The sequence below is a fragment of the Myxocyprinus asiaticus genome, chromosome 18 (assembly GCF_019703515.2).
Source record: "Myxocyprinus asiaticus isolate MX2 ecotype Aquarium Trade chromosome 18, UBuf_Myxa_2, whole genome shotgun sequence".
Classification (NCBI taxonomy): domain Eukaryota; kingdom Metazoa; phylum Chordata; class Actinopteri; order Cypriniformes; family Catostomidae; genus Myxocyprinus; species Myxocyprinus asiaticus.
This window is the reverse complement of record NC_059361.1, coordinates 20095227-20119789: the sequence shown is the minus strand read 5'-3', so window position 1 is coordinate 20119789 and position 24563 is coordinate 20095227. Positions and strand designations below refer to the sequence as shown.

At 37.2% G+C, this 24563-nt stretch overlaps 1 protein-coding gene across 7 annotated transcripts in view; it reads left to right on the top strand.

Moving 5' to 3' along the window:
• Positions 1–7816: 7816 nt before the first annotated feature.
• Positions 7817–24563, top strand: part of LOC127456524 (pleckstrin homology domain-containing family A member 7-like) — a 139572-nt gene continuing 122825 nt past the window's right edge. For 6 of the 7 annotated variants that reach the window (XM_051725070.1, XM_051725063.1, XM_051725067.1 and 3 more), the window contains exons 1-3: positions 7818–7976; positions 8083–8159; positions 8267–8324. In XM_051725070.1, coding sequence (XP_051581030.1) covers positions 7894–7976; positions 8083–8159; positions 8267–8324 — 218 coding nt within the window. In that variant the 5' untranslated portion in view covers positions 7818–7893. Of the gene's footprint in view, positions 7977–8082; positions 8160–8266; positions 8325–24563 lie in introns of all 7 variants that reach the window. The other variant, XM_051725068.1, reaches the window with a different exon arrangement.

Genomic DNA, 24563 nt, shown 5'->3' with positions numbered 1-24563 from the left:
AAAGCTTCACTGAGCCATTTTGCATTTTCTGAAAATCTCATATAAAACACATGGATTAAATACTTGTATTTGAACCTGAAATGCACTTAATGGAATATTCTGAATTCAATACAAGTTAAAGGTGCACTTTTCCTCATTAAAGTGTAACTCCTAAAGACATGAATTGTAATTTTGCAATATATGTAGGAAATCATGAACACTCACATTAAAATGAAGACTCCAGTCATATCAGTAACTTTATAAAAGCTGTTTTATTCTACATGGAGAGGGTCCGCACATGGTGGCTGCCATATTAAAATCACATGACCAGCCGAATACTACTCGCTCAATCTCAGTACCACCCTGTAATTTGACCATTTCACTCACTGATTAAAGTAATCATGGCTGACTGTGAATAGTGAATTTCTACAATTGCATCTGAAACTGAAAACTATTGATTTTAAATGATGCTGCATCAGCTAGGTGTCAGTGTAAGTCCAAGACGACACAAAGTCAAAAGTTTTGTCGACAGCATTTGTGGCATAATGTTGATTACCACCAAAAATAATTTTGTCTCGTCCCTGCCTAAAAAATAAAAAATACAAAACGTAAAATGGAAGTGAATGGGGCCAATTTTTTGAGGGTTTAAAGGCAGAAATGTGAAGCTTATAATTTTATAAAAAGCACTTGCATCATTTCTTGTTAAAACTCATATATTATTTGAGCTGTAAAGTTCTTTAAATCGTAGTTTTTACAGTTGTTTTCCGTTTTTTTTTTTATTTATATATATATATATATATATATATATATATATATATATATATATATATATATATATATATATATATATTTATATATATATATATATATATATACACGTTACATCGTCATGGCAACGAAGTTGTAAAATTGGAAGTAACTTTACACAGAATAAGTTGACACTAAAATCATGTTAAAACGCATATTGTTTATGTCTTATGGTTATACTTTTGAAACGGTGAGTATTTTAATGTTTACAGATTGGCCCCATTCACTTTCATTGTAAGTGCTTCACTGGAATGCAGATTTTTTTGCCTTTTTGTTTAAAGAAAAGCAGGGACAAGTCAACATAAATTTTTGAGGTAATCAAAATTATGCCACAAATGTTGTCGATTGAGCTTAATTTATATTGAACCCGGAATATTCCTTTAAGTTGGGCTCACAAGTGTTTATATCAGTATTGGTATTGGCAGGAAGCTTTTACATAGGAATGAAGTTTATTATATGAAGTTTTTCCATGTATGTGTGTATTGACATTGGTAGATAAACTTTGCATTTAGGTCTATTTTTATCGTTTACTCTATGTTTTTAATAATTATATTATTTACTAATATTTTAGAAAAAAATAAATATTAGTAATGTTATTAGTTTTTCTGCCTGACAATAAAACATGACACCATTTTAATTACAGCAGATGCCCAGTAAATCAATGATGTACGTCAAGAAAGAATAGGCAGACAGCATGAATCTCTTCAGAAATCACTGAGTTGCACGACAGTCACCACTAGACAGCGCCATTGAACAAGTTTTGTATCCCCCTTTAGCATGCTTCGTTGATTTGAATTAGGCTACATTTAGAGCTAACCACAGTGCTTTATATTATTTAGTTGCTTTATCTTCCAAGACAGTCTATTATTTGACTAAAAATCATGCTAAGTAAACTTTTAACTCTGAAATTCTCTGTCATTTGAACAGTTGTCTCTTCACGTGGCCTATTCACTTCTGTAAAAATAAGGCTTTTGTTTTGAAACCCTTAAACCAGTCTGATTTGCTGCTTTATTTAAAAGTAAATTATGCTTGCATAGTGAGTCAAGCATTCTGACATAAACTAAACCATATGGTACAAATAATAGGGTCAATGACGTGACGCTTATTTTTTGTCTGCATCTAATAAATTATTCAAAAACACATTACAAATGCCATTCCCACAAAACAATTACTTCAGTACACCTCTTCTAAGATGAACATGTTTTCAATTTCAGAGTTCAAAGTCATTTGAAAAAAGTAAAATGTAAAAAAATGTCATGTGATGCAACCCTCCAGAGAGTAAAAAAATGCAGTCTCATTAAAAGCTGAAATTCTTGAGAAAAAACTAAAACTTTTCACAAGTTGTGCTGAATAATCTTTTATTATATATAGATATATATATATATATATATATATATATATATATATATATATATATATAAATGCAGTGACATTTTTTTTATTTTAAAATATGATTAATATTTGAAAAACTTTTGTCCACCAAATCAGTCATGTGGTGCAACCAAGATGTAGGTAGAAATTTTGTTGTTGTGACAAAAATCATAAAACAGAGAAGATCTCTTTAGACCCACAAGACTGTGTGTGAAGATTTATAAACAAAGCATTATTTTGTCATATTAAATATATCAATATTTTTACATTTTAATGAAAAGGCACATTTGGTTCAGGTTATTTGGTGAAAACTTCTTGATATTCTTGACTTAAAAATTCATGATATTTGTAAACAATCTTTTTCACCTTGAAACATGTTTGAAAACTTTTTTTAAATGAATGATGTTGTGTACACTCTCATGTATTTAAGGTGCAAGGGAGCTATTTTAATACCTTTTACTTGATGTTTGAACCACATGACATTTTTAAAGACATTAAGTAGATTTTTTGGTACAAAATGCTATAAATGTAAGGGACAACCTTATTTGTCAATGACCCAGTAATCACAGAGAGGCAGAAAAGAAAGTGTGTTCAAAATGCTGAATAAAACACTTATATTGGGATCCATTTCATACATTGGACTGAAACGCAGATGAGACTTTAAAGGGATAATTCACTCATCATTTACTCATGCTATCCCAGATGTATATGACTTTCTTTCTTCTGTTGAAAACAAACAAAGATTTTTATAAGAAGTTTTAAGCTCTATAGGTCCATACAATGCAAGTGAATGGTGGCCAGAACGTTGAAGGTCCAAAAAGCACATAAAGGCAGCATAAAAGTATTCCATACGACTCCAGCGATTAAATCCATATCTTCAGAAGCAATATGATGGTGAAAAACAGACCAATATTTCTTTTTTGTTATAAATGATCCTCCCTGCCCAGTAGGTGGCGATACGCACAAAGAATGTGAACAAAAGAAGAAGAATGTGAAAGTGGAGATTTGTAGTAAAAAAGGACTTAAATGTTTTTTTTTAAATCTGTTTCTCACCCACACCTATCATATCGCTTTTGAAAATATGGATTTAACCACTGGAATCGTATGGATTACTTTTATGCTGCCTTTATATGCTTTTTGGACCTTCAAAGTTCTGGCCACCATTCACTTGCATTGTACGGACCTACAGAGCTGAGATATTGGAAGCACACCACCAGTTCTCAAGTAGCTTTTCCAGATGTTCACCTGACCTCGTCAGGCTCTTTTGTAGTGTGGCCTCTCTCTCTTTCCTCTCTGCGGTCTAGGCCATGAGAATACACAGCAAGATCACAGCAATGTTGGATAGGATGAAATTAGTGAACTAACATTGATATGCACATATGTAAGCTCCCAACCTACAGTACCTCTGCCTTCACAGATGAGTCTTCCAACTCAGGACAGAATATGGCTGACCTCTCCCTCAGTTCTTCTGTCCTTTCAGACTCCGTGTTGCGTCCTAGCTGGAGACCAGGGTTTGGTTGGTTGGGAGGTGGATCTGCCAGTGGTCTGAAGCCAAAAAGATAGCACAAATGGACACAAAAACGTGTCCTGAATTACCTTGTCGTCCCGAACACAGATGCAACAGTACATTCAGTGCCTTCTCAGAAGAGGAAAATTGTACAGTTTGTAAAATTCAAGCAGAGGATGCTTTGTAGCTCAATTATTTCGAGTTGGAAAACATTGGGCACATCAGCTGATGAGACGTTAAACAGTGCACTAAATATGTTTAACTCCAGTCATTTGCTTCTGTCGTTGTGAAACAGCTTAACAAATGGCAAAAGGAGCTTTGTACACTCATCTGCCTAATCTGATGTTGTAGTACACTTCTGTGCTTGCAGAATGAGAATCTCCATCTTGCCTTGAATTATTTGACACTTGATACCAGCGAGCTGAGAAGCAGTTTGGGACCTGGAGCTTGACATTTAGCTCCCACAGGTACTTGTCAATTGGTCATGTCAAGCATGAAGGCCAAATCACACAAAGCCATTTACTATATCCTCAGTTCAGAACTGCATCAGTATGTTACCACGGCTCAGCCAAGTTTCCCACTCTTTTCAAGGCACAGTTTTCTAGGACATTTCCAGGACATTTCCAGGACATTTTATGTGCACAACTGGTGTGATATTTAAGCAAATACACACGAGAGTTCATGATGTGTATTGTGGTTATTGGATGGTTGTTCTTTTTGAATTTCTGTATTCAATAGCTTCATTAAATTTTATCATCAAAATGGTGTCTAATCAAATTGATTTGTTAAAACTTTATTATATATAAATAAAATAGAATGATCTAAATTCATTAATTCATTGCAATGTTTTTTAGCAAATGACATGCTTTTAATAAAATCCTCAAAACAAAATTTGAAAAGTGCTGCACAACAGAATATCACAGATGTGTGATATTTCTTTAATACATGTTATCATTATTATTATTTAATTACAGTAAACATTACAGTACTATACATTAGTAAAATATTTTTGTCTTTTTTCCCCATTTCCCACATCCATTGAAATCAAGCTTTTATTTTGGTGTTTCTGTGTGTATTTAACCACAGTTTCTCATCTCCTTATAAGTAGTTTGCTACATGGCCAAGTGTGATTATTAAACCCCAAAAAGCTGTGATTTAATTAAATAAATATAGCCTGTATGTTCTGCACACTTCTTCTACTAAACACAAACACAGGGCACACGTGATGATCACAATGCAGTGTTTTCAGTGTATGAGCGGCCAGCTTTACTTATTCATTTTGAAGCGTGCGGCACATGCAGATTCTATATTTAATTAAATCGTAGCCTTTTGTGGTTTAATGGACCCTTTTCACAGACTGTGATGATGCGTTTCCACCTTTAGTAGTGTTCTGACTGTCGTCATTATCTAAAGTTTACAATTCATTATCTAAAGATTACAACTCAGATGTTTTGTTTTTACTAAACATTACATCCATCGACTTGATGGCTGTAGTGTTAAGTAAAAACAAATCATATTTTGCACTGTATCAATACTTAAACTATTTAGTCAGACCAAAGCAGAGATGACAGCAGATGAGCAGAGAATGCACATAACAGGGCTTTGTTTATAACAGTAAACCAGTAATGTTGTTTCACAATGAGCAGCAGCTAACAGTGACAAAATGATACGTATTTGTGTATTTGACACCTATCCCGAGTCTCGATCATTACCATGTTTTTGTACATGTAACAAAAACCTTTTTAGTGACACAGTCAAACAGTTTTATTACACTAAAATATTTTCCAGGACAAATAATTACTTTTCAGGACAGTTAGGTATTTTTCTCATTTTCCATGACTTTTCCATGACTGGAAAACTGCATTGCAAAATTCCAGGTTTTCCAGGATGTGTGAGAACACAATCAGCCTTCAAACTTGACCAGATTCCTTTGCTCTGACTCAAATCCATTCTTAAACTGGTGATTGTTCAGTCCTCCGCTCTTGATAAAATGTATGCTCAACACTACGATTTACATGATTACATTGTTGAGCATCATAGATTATGCAAACAGGCTTTCCTGATTTTAGATGCAGTGGCATTCGTGTAATGTCTGAGATGACTCTTTTCTTGTTTTCACTAATGCAGTGAAGCAAACTCACCGTGGTGAGTTTCACCGGCAGTAAGTTCACTTAACTTTTCAACTTGTAGCTCCAGTTTTTCCTTGGCTGAAATGAGTTTCTTAAACACATAACACCTCTGATAATGCCATGCATGAATTTTTTATTTTTGCCTGTGTTAGATCAAAAGTAATCCAACAGTAATCATATCAGATTACCTTAAAAGTGTAATTACATTACAGATTACAACTTCAATCCTGTAATTTTTTATCACTACAAGATCACATTTCAGAAGTAATATTCCCAACACTATGGGGTAAATTGTCACAGTGCAGCCTATTTTAATAGCAACATTTAAACAGTAAAACAATTATGATACACTAAAGTCATGAAATAGCAAACATGTTAAAGGTAGCACACAAAAATATCAAAGCATTTTATTGGCCAACAAATATTGTAATAACCGGTAATAAATTGCATAGGTGTAACAACATGCCCCATTTCAGACATTCATGAAGAATATCCTCTTCCTGAGAACATAGCTCAATCTTTCAGTTAAAATCTACCTTCATTATAGCTGACCCTTACCCAAATGTCTGCTAGGGTGGTTTGTAGATTGAAATAGGTTTTTTAAAATGACACACACAACTGCTGGTGAAAACACACATTTGTATAATTAGACTTTTGACTCAAAACCTTATAACAGACTTTAAAGGGATAGTTCACCCAATAATGAAAATTATCTCATGATTATGAATTATCTCGTGTTTTACTTTCTTCTGCTGAACACAAACAAAGATTTTTAGAAGAATATCTCAGCTCTGTGGTTCCATACAATGCAAGTGAATGGTGACCAGACCTTTGAAGCTCCAAAAAGCATATAAACACAGCATAAAAGTAATCCACGAGACTCCAGTGGTTTAATCCGTGTCTTCTGAAGTGATTCAACACAAGGCTGTTTTAATGCGATTCTGAAGTAAGACACTTCTCACTGCGGGCATGCGAGACGGGAATAACGCATGCTGTTTTTGCCAGTGTGCGGGATACAACCCACTGTAGTCGCGGTTTAGGACTTCGCAAGGTGTCGGGACAGTTTAAACTTCTGTGACATAGAAGCACTGTTATCATTGGGCTGACATCATGCTGTAAACCTGTGGCATCAACTAAAGCAGTGTTTCCCAACCTTTTTCTTTTACGACTAAAAAATTCTACGGCACACCACTATCCAACATAGGCTAACCATCGTCAATATTGTTCCTTTTCAAGAACTTGTCCATGTTTTCTGTCCATCTTAGTAGCATGTTTACTTGTAATGTTTGAAATTCGGCTATGCAAAATAAATAAATAAATAAATAACATTTTTTGCTCTTCACAATTACAAAAGTGACTGATTATGGTTTCAAAATGGCGAATTTCTCCGAAAGGTGAGGAGTTTGGATCCCTGAAATTATTATTTTTTTTCCATGCATTTATTTATTTTGTGGAATTTGATAATTTTCCACGGCACTCCTGACAATCTTTCACGGCACACAAGAGTGCTGCGGCACAGTGGTTGGGAAACACTGTCTTGTGGATTACTTTTTCACTGCCTTTATGTGCTTTTTGGAGCTTCAAAGTTTTGGTCACCATTCACTTGCATTGTAGGGACCTACAAAGCTGAGATATTCTTCTAAAACTATTCGTTTGTGTTCTGCAGAAGATAGAAAGTCAATAACATCTGGGATGCCATTGGGGTGAGTAAATGATGAGAGAATTTTCGTTTTTGGGTGAACTATTTCTTTAACAAAGTCCTGTAAGAAATTAAATATGGCGCTACTCTGACTAGCTCTATAATTGATACTTGCCTGGTCATTTCTGTTTTTCGTATTCTGTTTTGCTATGTTGTTGCTTTGTCAATACGAAATAATTTTGTCATGCCAATAAAGCACTTAAGTTAAATACAGCCCTTGTGACAACTAGCCCCGCTCTCTTCAAATAATGAATTTATCTTTTTTGTCGGCCAAGCTTCCTGACTGTAAACACAATCCACACAGCACAAAGTCAGCCCTCCCCTTTAATCGCTTTTTGCCCAAGCGCTGTTCGTTACTGCGAGGAGGGAATATGAGGTAGACAGGACTTTACACGGGAATAATGGCGGCGCCGCTCCGGCGGGACACCTTACCTGAGAACTGGTCTTATGGAGTGTGCAGAGACGGCAGGGTCTTTTTCATCGAGTAAGAATATATGTGCCTTATTGCAATAAATAGAATTTCTTTCTATTGCCGTTTTAGTGTTTCCCAGCCGCTTGTATCGCTAACAGGTGGTTTGTTTTCCTGTCAGCGATGAGACGAGCACCACTACTTGGCTTCATCCCCGTACATGTGAACCTGTTAATTCTGGACATATGATTCGTCCTGGTATGCGCTTTTATTTAGCTTGCAAAATTTCAGTTCTTAACTATTATGTTCGAGGAAAAGCAGAACAGTAAAAGTTTTGTAAACGTGTAATTGTCCATGTCTCCTAGATCTACCGTCAGGCTGGGAAGAAGGATTTACGAAGGAAGCAGCTAGTTTCTTTATCGAGTAAGTGAAAGTGTTTTATTGTGATTATATCTCGCTGTGATCTTATAGTGCGTCAGGTGACTTACATGTCTTAAGGGCAGCATTGCCGTTTCAAGAAGAGCTATACAATATGGTTGTAAAAGAGCATCACTCCTGGTTCAAAAGCGAATATTGTGTAGTGTACGATGAGTAACAAAGGTAAGTTTTAATTTCGCTGCTTATCACAGTTATTGTTTTCTTGACACATTATAGAGAAGTGATCAAGTACAAAGTGTATGGAACAGGTGGACACGCCCATTTCAGTTAATATCTCAGGTTGGCCGTGTCTCAAAACGTAGTGAGCTGCCTATATAGACAGCATTTCGAGGCATCACAGGCTCGTGCAGCACGCACACACTCAGCATAGCTGACTCAGAATGTACCAGTGACTGCCACAATGTTGTCTAAATTACAAGCAACATGTCTGCATGATTTCGACCTTCTACTATTGTGGTAATAGTTCACATGCAGGTGTGTTTGCTACAGTTGAATAGATTTGAGTTAATAGTACACATTAATATTACTGAGTGACCATTTGTACCCAGGTGTAAATAACACCTGCCACACATCGGGGCTGTTTGCACCCCAATAGTCTATTGGAAACATAGAAATTTACAACAAACTGCATTGTGTGTCGCTTCAGTGGCATGGTGCCTTTTCAACCCGGGTTCGATTCCGCTTTTGTCACACTCTTTTTCCCATTTGTGTTTCCTGTCTCCTCTCTCAATATTTTCTTTAATACTACTTATAATAATACATAAAAATTAATATAAAGGTAGTTTTACTTTATTAATATTATAGTAACCATGTTTATTGGGCAGAAACCATAGATTTGATACAATTAACAATGGTGTTAGTACTGTAATATGGTGTTTATATAGTAACCATGTTTAATTTTGTGGTTACTGTGATTTTACTACAAAAATCCATGGTGATGCTATGGTTACTGTAGTAAAACCATGGTTTATTTTTTTGTAAAGGAAGGTTAGGGTTAGGTTTAGGGGTGTAGGTTGGTGTAGTGTGTCTGTGGGACTCAAAATACAATAAACGCACTGCAGTATTGCCAGTATACAATTAGTGTTTAACTATGGGTGCAAATAGAATCAGCCACTATTTTTACCAGGGTTGGGGTGCTAATAATATTTGCCAATATTTGCACTGGGGTGTAAATAGCATCTACCTTTATTTGCACCAGGGTGCAAATAGCATCTGCCTTAATATTATGGAGTTGTGAGGGGGTGGTCGAATACATCTTAATAATACAGCTAAAAAAGTTGATAAAATGATATACTATAGATTTAATTATCCACTTTTGTGACTTTTATGACCATTTTACTACCATTAAAGTATAGTCTCAATATAGAAATGATATATTATATAGTATTTTTTTATTTTTTTTGCCTTGTCTTGTTCTGCTCCAGGATGTTTGCATTGGTAAAGAGCACTCATCTCTTGTCAGATCTGTCTGTGGTGTACGTGTTTAAGATTTCTCATATGATATCTCTGTGTGGACACATGTCCTAAGGATGAATAGAAGGAAACTCTGGAATAAACCTCGCAGGAGTGACAGTATGGATTTTAAACCATAAAGTGCTGATTTGGAGATCGATCTGGCACTGAGCTGAAGATGATCTATTGTTTTGATTGAGGTCAGCACAAAACCCTGTTCTTCTGAGACTGTATAGATGACGTTTGATGATCATTATATACCTGAGTCATGCTTTTTCTGAGACTGTGGTGAAAGTGTGAAAGATAATCAGATTGCCCATTCACCTGCATGACTGTAATGTATTTGCTGACAAATTCAAAAATACATCACATGACATCACATGAAAGTCTGTTTGAGGATTTTACATGGGTGGAGCCTGTTTGAATAAAGACAACCAGGATGTAATAGTGACTTTCTATTGAAAGTCATCTGACTGATGCTTTACAGCATAAATAGCAATATTGATTAGTGAACACAAAGCTGAATTTAACTAACATGTTACATGGATGTGTTGTGAAATGAATGTGGATTGGTGGAAAATTAACAAAATTGTGCTATTTGGGAAAGTGTCCCGGTCTTCATTCAAAAATCAAAAGGAAAAGATAAGAAAGTATGTTATGCATGTAGAAAATAAAGCCTATTTTTAGGACCATTAAGATTTTTTGAATTGTGACATAATTTTCATGACAATTAAACATATCTTCCCCCTAAATTCTCATAAAAAAAGATGTATTATTTATTTATAATTAAGTATTTATACATCATACTAAATGAGTGGTACGATGTGTTTATTTGTCCTGAAAATAATGTGACCATGCCAAAAAAATCATAAAAGTCCTAAACATAGGCTTTACTTGCTTTATGTATGTATTTGTTTCCTTAGATTTTATTTTTATTTTTGGAATGTGACCTTCTGGAAATTCACCCCTATGGAAAAATTTAATGTAAGCAGTTGTATTTCAATAACTACTACTTTATTCACTTTTTGCGCCAGAGAAACTAGCGTGCAGCCATCTTGAAAATGTTTTCTTTGATCTTCTGGTCTAGCGTATTCTATATAGATTTCTGTGGGTGTTGATGTCAGTGTGTAATTAGCTACTGAAGTGGATTTACAGGTTATAGAGTTGTCAATTTTACATATTATTAACAGGTTGAAACCTAAAAATAAAGCACAATTACGCATATAACAATTTAATGCTTGTATCATGAAAAAGTGCAGTGTGTCATAGCTGGCTGAATGTGATCTTCCAGGTCCAGTTTATCTACGTGGGTGCCAGAAAAACGAACATTTAAAATGACAGCAAAACACCTAACGAGCATTTTCACGTAATAAAGGGGTGGTGTAGACTGTGGTGTTAAAAATACTTGCTGTGTTCTCACACGTAATCCATTTTGATCGACTCTTCTCAGTAGCTTCAATGCAATCCAGAAGTTAAGAGACAAAACATGGAAGTGCGGAGCGCTGAAAAGTGGCAGAGCTGAATACTTTCCAGCAAGGATCAGAGTCTGCTTAATTTGCTGGTGTATTTTTAATCTCTCAAGGTTCCAAATGCAACAGGAAATGAGTCTAACATTGATTCAATGGCCTGAATCCCTCCACGAATAGACATTTAATTTCATCCCCTCAATGCCATCTTTACAAAAGTTTGGAGGACTTTATTGTCCATGTGCTACAATAGATTCAAGTATCCCTTACTCATCTCAGTATACTGAAGCAAAAAAGGAAACTTTTTTTATTTCAGTTAAGAAAAGGGAACTGAAAGTTCAAGTAGGTTTTTCTATTCTGTGCTTCTTTTTTTTTTTTTTAACTCCCGTTGTATTACTACCTACTTGTTTTCTCAACCACTAGGTTATGACCCAAAAGTGGGTCACGGATCATTGTCTGCTGGGTCGTGAGATCTTTTCTTTCATGAGTACAATTAGAAGGATAGAACTGTACATTTGCAATGTTTGGGGCAACCGTGACCTCTATTGTCTAATCGGGTTAATATCTCCAGGTTTACATAAACGACCGTAAGTAAGAGGCTGCATTTCTCTGATGTTAATTATTAGCTCTCCAATCACAAAAATCCATCAATGCTACAAATCCGTATTTTTGGACAAGGTCTCTTTATGTAGCGTTACATGCGCTAGCTCCATGCATTTCCGTGCTAGTCTGAATGTAATCCAACCTCTCGACATCATCATTTCAGAATGGCAGTCCCAAGTAGGGTTGCCACCCATCCCGTAAAATATGGGATAGTCCCGTATTTGAAGATGAAATGATTTATCCCGTATTTAAGCTGGTCCGATGGCGTCACTGTGAAATCGTTCAAGATCATTATAATAATTTAACCTTGATATTTGTTGGAAATTGTCCCTACAGTGGGTAAGGGACTGTCTGAAAAGTCCTCACATTGTGCTAAAACTGTGGTGGGTGTGGTAATGGACCATCTGAAAAATTCAGCCAGCAGCACCAAAACTACAAATATTGGGCTACAGATATTAGGCCGCTAATATAAATTAAAATAAAGTACCTATAGATTTATTCTGCCACACCTATATTATAAGCATATAAACATAACTAAATTACTTAAGTACCTATTAACTTATTCTGCCAACCCCCTAAAAGATAATCACACCAGCACCCAATTTTTGTTAGCACTAGTGATAGACAGATATATCAGCCAGGCTGATTTTGAGATAATCGGCATTGGTTGATTTACAGAAGTGGTGTTTCGTGTGTCACTTTCAAAATCTAGCAGCAGCCTTGACAATAAATAACACAGAATAGCTCCCATTTTTGCACTATTGATATATCGGCCAGGACAATTAATTGGTTGATATTTGGCCATTTTGAGATTATCGGCATTGGTTGATAATTACTTGATTGGCCAATTTACAGAATTTCTCCCATTTTTGTTAGTATCAGCAATAGACCGATATATTGGAAAGGCCATTTACAGTAATTGGCCATTTTGAGAATATTGACATTGGCATGTGCCTGATTGGCCGATTGTATCAGTTCAAAATTTTAACAGCTGCCTTGTCAATATATAACACAGTTTCTGTTTTCTAATATGCTTGAGTGAATATTGAGTAAATCTTGTGTGAAATCAGTGTTAATCTAGTATACGTCTCATTGGATATCATTAAATTGTATAATATATATATTGGCATTATATCTGCCATCTGCCACTCTACAGTAAACATCGGCATTGGCATCGGTTGTTGAAAATCCAGGATTGGCCAATAACTAATTAGCAACCCATGGATCCTAACATACTTTCACTCCATTTAGAGTAAATACAAATAAAACCACATTTAAAGTTTTTTTTTTATTATTGTTGTGATCTGTTTCTCTCAGAAAGAGAGACAAACCGAGAGTTTGTGCATGCGTGAATGCTTCAATGTATACCTCAGGATGTCCTTGAAATGAGTGAAAATATTATTCACTCTGAAACGTGACTTCTGTGGTTAGATGCTTTCTGCTCACTTTCTGATCTTTCTGCTTTCAGTCCCTCAGAATATTGCAGTCTGGACACTAATTGCCTCAAATATTAACTGAAACTCATTAATCTATTTGTGATTATGTACTGAAGCTTTGTGCAGTGATATGTTGCCAATTATTCTCATTGGGGGCTGATTGATATTGCTGTTTGCACTCTTAATTTGCTGAATATGCACATAATCCAGGGTGATTCAATCTATGAAAGCACCATTTGTTAGTTTATTTTGCATTGGCTTTGTGTATTGCCTCCTGTATTAGCAAGCTGAATAGACAGAGAACGGCTCGCATAGCAGTGTTGGAATAAACCTTCTCTATCTTCCTTTGTAATGGGAAACGTAAAACCCATTTCTGAGCCAATGGATGAACTGGTGATGGTATGGAGATAGTGAGAGAATCATGAGTTCAGTATTATTTGAGACTTGAACAAACTCCACACTTTAATGGACATATTTACTTGCCTTTTCTAACATAAAAATAATTGTAAAGGACAGGCTTTATTGGGATATATATGGGTGTTTCGGATGGAACGCTTAATGTTTCATTGAATACTGGAAACTTGGCAACTAAAAGCTCTGTCAAATGATCAGCATCTGACAGCTTCAAAGTGGCTAGGTTTGCCTGAGATAAGTTTGCAAAGACCCTGCTTCTGAATATGAAAGTTGGTGATTGAGAATTGTAGATGATGACAGTCAGATTTAAACTACACTGAGACAGGTTTGTTCTGCAATGGCAGCAAATCTTATTTAAGATCTCTTAAGTAGTAGTTACAAATGCCTCATAATATTGTGATGACTTGTATATAAAGATTAAACAAAAACTCTCATCCAGTATACACTGACTGATGCATTGTTGAATACTTATCGCAAATTACAGCTCATTAAGTAAAAAAAATATAGAATTGAATTGAAACAAGTGAATTGAGCTAATTAATCCAATTTATTTTCTTCTTCTTCTTCTTTTAAATAAAAATGAGTAGGAATACTTAATTACTACATACTAATAAATCATTCTGTTCTGTTTTTAATGACCTGGTAAAAGGAAGCAAAGTTTTAATTAACAGTAATGTAGAGAACTCTGTGTTGGGGTGGGCTTAGCACCACTCTGCTTCTCATTTCAACTTTCTTTAAAAAGTTTGATATTGGACAGAAATCTTTCCAGTAAAGCTGCTTACCTTGCATATGCCTTCTTTTGTTGACCCACTTGGTGTTGGTTTACGCTGATCCATTGTCATAGTCATACACTTCATCAGTTGGTAATGTTATGTAAAGCAGCATAGACCTACTTTGTCTGATCATTATCAACTCTTCTGTGTTGTCCCAATGCAAATATGATAACAGATGACAACTTTATATCAATGCACCAACCAAACGTCAATCATCCAAATGGATAAAAATAATAATAATAATAATGTAATTATTATTACTATTGTAAAGTTTTAAAAAAAGCCACATGACACATGGACACTATTCACAGGGAAGCTTATTGCATGGTATGTAGTCTGTTAGGCATCATCACCTTGCATTAATGGCAACAGAATAAAGATCCAGAGCTGCACACACAGACCTCAACACTTGGTGCACAAAACACAATGACGCTAATAATCAGCAGATATATATTTTTTTATAATGAATGGGTAATTTTGGGTAGAAAAGAACTGCAGACTTCACAAAACAAGAAGTTACCAAACGTAACAACAAAATAAACAATAAAAACGTAAATCAACTTGCAAACAGTGAAACCATGCAAGCTCATTAATTATTCAAGCTGGGAATACCAGCTTCGAAAAGTTAAGTAAAATGTACTTAATTCATTTACCTGTGTTTTTACATGACAATGTTTTCTCTATTAGGACTGATACATGATGCCACATTGTAAAGATTTCAAACAATCATAAATAATATTTACTTAATTTATTTAATGCTAGAGCATTCATTTGTACTTGTTTGAATTGAGTACAAATGTAGAATTTACTAATATTTTCAAGTTCACACTTTAACGTTATCAATGTAGAAAGTACTTAATCTTTACTGCTATATTTACTTCACCACGAAATGACTTTTTTTCAGTGTGGAATTAGAAAAATAAGCTTTATTCAAGATATATTTGCAGTGTAGCTACTACAGTTTGAAGCTCCTTTGTGGTTTGATGCCCCCTAGACAGTATGCTGCCAGTTGCCCCTTTGTAGCAGTTTAAGAACAGACTGATGAAAACCTGTGCACCCTGACTGATGAAAATTGCATAGAAGCCACCAAATCTGATTGGAGCTTGCCATTTTTGTGTATAATATTCATCATACTGTCTGTGAACTGTCCGTTGATATGTTTTCAGCTTAGCCAGACTGCAGTTATCCTAACAGACAGCAGAGGGTGGATGTGGGAATCCTGTTTTTGGGCTTATCCACTCTAACTGTAGAATAATGTACTTTGAGATCAACAGTATGTAGTTACATATTTGTACATGGCTTTCAAAAGGTTTCCTGCCTTTAATAAATATAATTTGGGGGTGATATGTATAAGGATATCCCATGTGTGTAGTACAACCGCACTAAAATGACCACAATTACTTGGTGTATAACTTTTTTCCAAACTCTTTGTGAGCTTGACGTTGACTTCAGACTCCATAGCAACTAAATAATCAATCATGCGCAGCTCAGACCCTTGGGATATGAAACTAGGATGTTTCTGCGGCCTAAAGGATGGTGTGAGCCAAACAGCTCAGCATGGTTCATTTTAATTAATCTCTTTCTGATAAAGATAGCAGTGAGGTTCTGTGAGCATTATTACATATTTATGTGCCCTGCAGGCTGTGAGGGTGGGAGAAATCCACAGAGCATAATGTCTTTGTAACTTGATTCTCAGACCCGCCTTTACTGTTGCATTTGACTTACATCGCCATCACTTAGGGACTGAGGGATTTATGATATTGCCTTTAGTGTGGTTGGTTCTTATGAATTCTGAGTTTAAAGCCTTGTGGACATAGTGTTTTTTAAAACACTTGTTTGACAAGTTTAGGCCACATGATCTGCAAAAAAAGAAATGTAGGGACTGTAAGCACTGAAATGAGGATGAGAATTTGGAAAATAAATTATTAAACATGCTGTGTATTTGCAGGAAATTGTGCTAGTTTTTATTTGTGTCTTTCAGAAAGTGAACAATTCACAATTTGCAGCTTTTGTCCTAAAGTATACAATCACAGCGGCTGTGACACTCAGTGACTTCCATATAAACACATAAGAAATTATATACAGCAAACATTTACAGTAAGAAACATGTATATCTTTGCCAACGTAACGGTACAATTAATAGCATTTTAATGTAGAAGACTACATCATTATTTTAATCTTATAAAGCCTGACATATGAAGTAACAGTCAGATGGAATAGTCAGATTAAATGGAGCTGTTTTTTGAACCTATAGACAAAATCTAATAAATAAATACAATTTAATATTAATATGATTTTTTAAAATCATATTTGATACAGTACATCAGGTCATTATCCTCCGGAGACAGCAATTCATTTTCTATAGGACGTTAGGGTTGTTTCACATATAGTACATTTTAAGTGAACCAAACCCAGTTGGGTTAAAGTGAACCAGAAAGGTAACCAGCCGCAAATGACCTCAGTGCTTTTGGTGTTCACAATGTAAGTGGACTTCAAAGAGGACCCAGTTTCTTTTTTGGTCCTCTTCACATTATTGTGGTCTCAGACTCCTTGTTGTTCACACCACAGCTCATTAAGAACTCAGACTCCATTGCAGATAGGGCTGTCACGATTATGAAATTTGGCTGACAATACTTTTTCATAAATAATTGATATTATTATGATAAGCAATTGTCATACAAATTGTCATGCTTCTTAAGGTGTATGTATGCTTATGACTGGTAGGCCTACACCTTATGTAGTAATTTATTGATATTTAACTTGAAATTATAGAATAAAATGGGGTTATATATGATTACTTTTAAGGCTTTAAACAAATCTAGATTTTTTCATTAAAAAGTTATTGCACAGGGATAGAATTACATAAAAAGTAATATTTTATATGCTATATCACTGATGAAACTCAGACAATGGCAAATGCTACTGTAGTAAATCTTGGGGTATCTTAAAGGTATATTTCACCCAAAAATAGAATTGTCTCACCGTTTACTCAACCTCATGCCATCCTGGATGTGTATGACTGTCTTTCTTCTGCTGAACATAAGAGAAGATTTTTAGAATAATTTCTCAGCTCTGTTGGTCCATACAATGCGAAAGTGAATGGGTACCAAAACTTTGAAGCTCCACAAGCATATAAAGGCAGCATAAAAGTAATCCATATGACTCCAGTGGTTAAATCAATGTCTTCTGAAGCAATATAATAAGTGTGAGTGAGAAACAGATCAATATTTAAGTACTTTTTTACTGTCGACCAAGTTAGTGTTGTAATTGCCCCCAACCTCACAGCCAGAAGAAAATATTATACGGTAACTACCAGCGACAATGTTAGCATCTGTAATTTATGTTATCTTGTAACCAGCAACCCAAAAGCTATATGTTTAAATTCATTAGGCATCAAGACTTCAGACAGCTGAAGAAAAACACTGCACATCCAAAAATAATCACTTCATCACCATAATATAAAACGTTTTTGTAGGCAATTTCTCACAAGCTGAAAAGATCACACTTCTTTTTTTCAGGCAGAGGGAGAACTCAACCTGATCATATGCTAAATATGTGTCTTTATCATAGCTTCTTTGTGATTGAAGATATTGCAATTGGTCCCAGCCTTCTTGATTGCCTTATAATTATAAGGCAATAATCTTAATAATCTTAATAATCTTTGCTGCTATCAGAGCTCTGCAAGACAAGTATGACAGACTGCCAGCTCACGTGACTGGCAGAGAGGAAGGCTCTGATTAGAAGATATTTTTCATCCATTCCACCTTGTCCCATTTCTGATGCTGGTAGAGGACACCCCACCTCCATCTATCAGGTCACCTTCAACAGATTACTAGGCTCACAAACTGCACTGCAGGGCACCACCCACACTTAGCTGAGGCTATATCTTCCTGACCACAAGATGTCATTTCTGGATTGAAAGCCTTCACAAAAGACATCTTCTGCTCCTTGGCTCCCTCATTTTGGTAGTGCACAATGACAGACAATCATACAATCAAGACCTCAAACCTTTATTCTGCTCTTGATTCTTCCTTGGATGTGCTCTGGAGTTGATGATGTCATATAATGATTGGATCACTAAATTCGTAAATGTTATTCTTCTCAAGGTCAGAGCCAATGTGAAATCTCATTTCTAAGGTACTTATTTGATAAGTGTGGTGCATTCAAATATTTTTCATAGATTCATTTACCTGTGCAGCGCTGTGGCTGAATTGTGCTGCTGGAAACACTGTCAGAGTATTTTAATACGGTGTTCCATCTCTATCTGTGGAAAATTGCATGTTCAGTAACTGGCAATGAAACCAAAAGTCATGGAAATCATACAGTTCTATGATTAAAATGAACAAGAACCAGTTCTCAGTTCCCAGCTTTAGTTTAGGGTGAAACAAGATATAGGTTTTTCAATGGCTGATGCCGATTACGATATCTAGAGAGGAGGGTTGCTGATGGATATAATGGCAGTATACAGTATACACATGTAAAACTTTACTTCAAATCAAAACAATTTATTCAAAATTCACTCAAATATTCTAAAACAGAAAACATGTCCTCAGAAGTTAAAGGAATATTCCAGGTTCAATACAAGTTAAGCTCAATCGACAGCATTTGTGGCATAATGTTGATTACAACAAAAAATAATTTAGAATCATCCCTCCTATTAAAAAAAAAAAAAAAAAAAGCAAAAATCAAAGTTACAGTGAAGCACTTACAATTGAAGTGAATGTGGCCAATTTTTTGATGGTTTAAAGGTAGAAATGTGAAACTTATAATTTTATAAAAGCACTTTTTTTTTCTCCCATTTTCTCCCCAATTTGGCATGCCCCATTCCCAATGTGCTGTAGGTCCTTGTGGTGGCGTAGTGACTCGCCTCAATCAGGTGGTGGAGGACGAATCTCAGTCGCCTCCGCATCTGAGACCGTCAGTCCGCGCATCTTATCACGTGGCTTGTTGAGCGCATTACCGCGGAGACCTAGCGTGTGTGGAGGATCACGCTATTCTCCGTGGCATCCATGCACAACTCACCATGCACCCCACCGAGAGCGAGAACCACATTATAGCAACCACGAGGAGGTTAACCCAACGTGACTACCCACCCTAGCAACCAGGCCAATTGGTTGCTTAGGAAGCCTGATTGGATTCACTCAGCATGCCCTGGATTCGAACTTGCGACTCCAGGTGTGGTAGTCAGCATCTTTACTTGCTGAGCTACCCAGGCCCCCTAAAAACACTTAAATTAATTCTTCTGTTAAAACTCATGCATTACGATGTATCTATTATTTGAGCTGTAAAGTTGTTTAAATCATGAATTCAGTCATTTTTTCAGTGATTTTAGGGTTTCAGGGTTTGTTGACATTACATCATCATGGCAACGAAGTTGTAAAATGGGCTATAACTTAGAAACAACGAAAAGGTTAGTAAGCAATTTTATCACACTAAAATCATGTTAACACACATATTGTTTATGTCTTGTGGCTATACTTTTGTAAAAGTGAGTATTTTAAAGTTTACGGATTGGTCCCATTCACATCCATTGTAAGTGCCTCCCTGTAACCCAGATTTGTGCTTTTTTTTTAAAGAAAAGGAGATGCAATTTTTTTTTGCGGTAATCAATATTATTCCACAAATCCTGTTGATTGAGCTTAACTTGTATCAAACCCAGAATATTCCTTTAAGGCCCCTTAAAAAAACCAATCAGCCACTGCTGATCTCTAAATGCCAGATATTGGCTGATAAATCAGACTGGTAAGCTGACGGGTGATTAATCGATATACCACTACATTAAAGCTCATATCTATCGCCAAACACAGATGCCACACCTGAAACCCCTTATCTCCCCTCTCATCCAGTCATGATTGAGTCCTTGTTGCAGTCACTTTCTCACTGCATGCATGCATATGGAACACTGTTCTCTGTCATGCCTGGTACTGATGGCTATCACTGACTGTGGGTTGTGCTGTGCAGTCTGCAGGACAGAGCTCTAGCTGGAGGTGGCCGGACAAAGGAGGGATTGAGAGTCAGATGAGGTGGCGAGCTATTGGTATGCTTTGTGACAGCAGGAGGCGCTGGCTTCCTGAACCCCCTGTGCCCTCACTGCAAACATTAGCATTGGCATCTTAGTGCAGCATCAGATCATGTGTCCTGCCCTGGCAGAGACAGAGAGGAGGAAAGACAGGAGATTGCACCCACAGAGTCAGGGTCAGTGCTGTTGTGACTCTTAGAATGAGGAACTGCTGTGGTTGTGATGGGGACTCGAGTCATGAGACAGTTCTGGTCACACACAAGTTTGACTGGCCAAGGACACGCAAGGCCATCTTCGGAATAGACAGGCAGGGGCGGACTGGCCATAGGGAGAACCGGGACTTTTCCCGGTGGGCTGGCCGAGAAACGGGGCAGAACGGGCTGAAAATGGTGATAAGCTGAAATGGGCTGCTGCATTATGCCGAACGTGCCGGCTGCTATATGCAGAAAAGGACAGCGCCTCTTTCCAGTCCGCCCCTGTAGACAGGTACTTATCTCTCCAACACCTTAAGCCTAATACGTGAATGATTCTTCAGTTCACTGCTGTAAAAGCCATACATACATGTTGTAATCAGGTAAATTCAGTAGGAACTTATGCATGATACTGGGTCATCATTTTGATCTGTTTTAGAGATAAGCGCACTGTTTGATACTCTTCTCTACTGTATTTATTAAAGATACAGTATCTTATTCAATGTGAACAAATATCTGAAACTCAAATGCACAACAGTACAGTCATTAACCAGCACTGTTCTTACAGTCTCTTGTTTACAATATTGTAGTTTGCTAGTGAAGAAAACAGATGGCTGTACTATATGTAGCTTATAATCTCTACAGTTCCTCTTTAGGGAAGTATGTAAAATTGGACAGTGTGCAATAAATGGTGGTATGAAGAGATGTTTGGGCACACTGATGAATGAATATTGCTTGATGTCTTGTTTTTATAGGTTATTACAATGGAATGCCAGGATTTTCAATCAGAGGTCCACAAAGGACACTCTTTTCTATATACTCAATCTTTCTTTTCTTGCGTCCATGACACTCATTTATGTCTTCAACGAGGAAAGAAAGGCCTTCCCTGCTGGTGCTACAGATGATTTCAATGGACAGTGGTTGTGTTTAGATGATTTTTGGACCATGTTTACATCTGCTTTGAGAAAGTAGGGCTGTCTTATCTGCCTGTGGACAAAAGAACTGCACATTAATACTTTTTGAATATCTGTGCATATACAAGGAGGTTTTGTAAGACCAAACTATAAGCATAGAAGTGAATCCAGCCATAAATGGTCTCGGTTGTTTCAGTGCAAACTGAGGTATTTTTAATTATTCATTGCAACTTTTGTTTGAAGTCTCTTTGATAGCACCAGACTGTTTAATTGTTTCTGAATCATTGACCCCCTTTACACCTGGTGTTAAGATGAGTCTCGGGTGATCCGATCACATGTGATCAGGCGAGACACATTGCTGTTTACACCTGGTTGCTCAAATGCTTCTCCTGTGACCACTTGTGTTTGAATTTTTAGTGCAGGCTCTCAGATTTTATGACGACATACATCAATCACTATGTCAGTGTGATACTGCATGATAATAAACTGCAAATAAGTCAGAAAAGACAAAAAATGTGTGGGAAAAGTGTACTTCCTCAAAATGCAGTTGAAATTTGAACAAACACAACATTTCGAGCAGTATTTTCAGTTATTTATTCTGAGTACCTGTATTAAAGCTTCAGATGTTGGGTGCACACCTGAGTTCGGAAAGCAGCGTTCACATCATCCAAATGATCCGAACTTTGACGCCAAACAAACCCATTGCATACCAAAAGTTCTAGTGTGAAAGCACCTTATGTCTCACCTTAGTTATTAGCACTGTTTTAATGACTCACATAATAGTGCAACATATTAAAACTTCTGCAAAATACTGGATTAAGAGAACAGTTAACCAACAAACTAGGTGCTATCAGAGATTTGAGGTTTAGATGTCAATGTCAAATTATTTATAAAGCACAATTAAACAAAAACAGACTGATGACCAATGTACTGTACAATAATCAAGTGTAAAACACTGTATAAGGATAATACCAATGAACAAACAACAATAAAACATGTAAAATACTAATAATTAACTAAACTCTGTTGGACCAAATGCTACAGAAAAAAGATGAGTTTTCAGCTGTGATTTAAAAATATATATGGAAGGGTCATTTCTTATGTACAAGGGTACATTTTTTTTTTTTTACAGAGTTTTGGGGCGGCTACTGCAAAAGCCCTGTCACCCTTTTGCTTTAACCTAGACCTGGGAACAATCAAAGTTCTTTGTTCAGAGGACCTAAGAGGCCTTGTGTGATTATGTAGCTGCAGTAGATTCGAAGCCCACGTTCGAACAACTGCCATCCAGGTTCACGCCCCAACTGAAGAAGCGGGCAGAGCCGAAAAGGATGAATTCTAGGATGAAGCCATGATGGATGAGACACAGAGACATGACCTCAAGCTCATCATCGGGGTCATGAACACCCAGTTCTGCCATGAATGCCAAGGCTTTGAAGAGATCATCAACGCTTTTGCATCTTCAGAACAACTGTCGGATAATTGGGAACGTATGGTCTCCTTCTGCGAATACAGTGACCTCTGCATCGGGAATACCTTCTTCCAGCATAAGTCCATCCATAAGAAGACGTGGTGCTCACTGGACGGACGTAAACTCAACGAGATCGACCATGTGTGCATTAGCTGGCGGTGTAGGATGGACCTGCATGACGCAAGAGTATTCCATGCGGCCAATGTGGGGTCGGACCACTACCTGGTCCGGATAAACCTTAAGCTCAAGCTGCGGCGCCATGGAAGAAGACCCGGGACTGTCCGACCGTTCACTATCGATAATCTTAAAAACCGGGACATTGAAGCTGCCTTTGTCCTTCAGCTTCGAAACTGGTTCGAGGCCCTGGCTTATACAGCGGAGGAGGAATCACAATGGCATGGCTTCAAGGAGACGGTGGCAGCCTGCGTGCAGGAAGTGATTGGTCGGCGGAGGGGGAAGCGAAATGAAGAGTGGATACAAGATAGGTCATGGGTCTTGATCGAGCAGAGAAGGAAGGTGAAGCAGAAGGGTGATCAGTTGCAGGCATGATAAGAAAGACTGGCTGGAGAAGAAGAGTAGAGAAGCCAAAGAAGCTGCTGGTTGAAACGTCATCCGTGCCTTATACCGGATTGTCAAGGACCTCTCGGGTACCTGGAGGACCTCGTCCGTTCCAATCAAGAACAAGAACGGTAACCTGTTCCTCACCAAGGAAGAAAAGGACGCATGATGGGTCGAGCATTTCCGAGAGACGCTAAATCAGCCGCACCCGCAATACACTTACAGTTTTGGACAAGAAGGAGCTCAAGAAGAGCTGCAGGTGGAGGATAGCGACATCACAGCACAAGAAGTTCGAATGGCCATCAAAATACAAAAGTCAAACAAGGCTGCCTGATTGGACGAAATCCAGATGGAGCTCCTGAAACACGGTGGCCCAACCATGATGATCAAACTAATGAATCTATTCAATGCGTGTTGGCGAGCGCAAACCATCCCTGAAGACTGGCAGAAAGGTGTCGTTGTCAAGTTGCCGAAGAAGGGGAATGCTACAGAGTGCATGAACTGGCGAGGCATGACCCTGCTCACGGTACCAGGTAAAGTCTTCTGTGCAATCCTTCTACGCCGAATTCAAGTAGCAGCCAACCAGCGCTTACGAGAAGAACAGACAGACTTTCGGCGAGGGCGGTCATGCTGCGATCAAATTTTCACATTGAGAAACATCATTGAGCAATGTGTTGAGTACAAGTGATCCCTGTCAATCAATTTCATCAACTTTAAAAAGGCCTCCATCGAGAATCCTTGTGGAACATCCTACATCTGTATGGCGTCCCAAGAAAGTTCATTGCGACATTCCGGTCCATGTATCAACATTCCAGCTGCTGCGTTAAGATGGACACGGGCCACATTGAATTCTTCGCCATCGAGGTCGGCATTGGGCAGGAGTGCATCTTGTCACCCTTCTTATTCCTCATGGCCCATGACTTCATCATG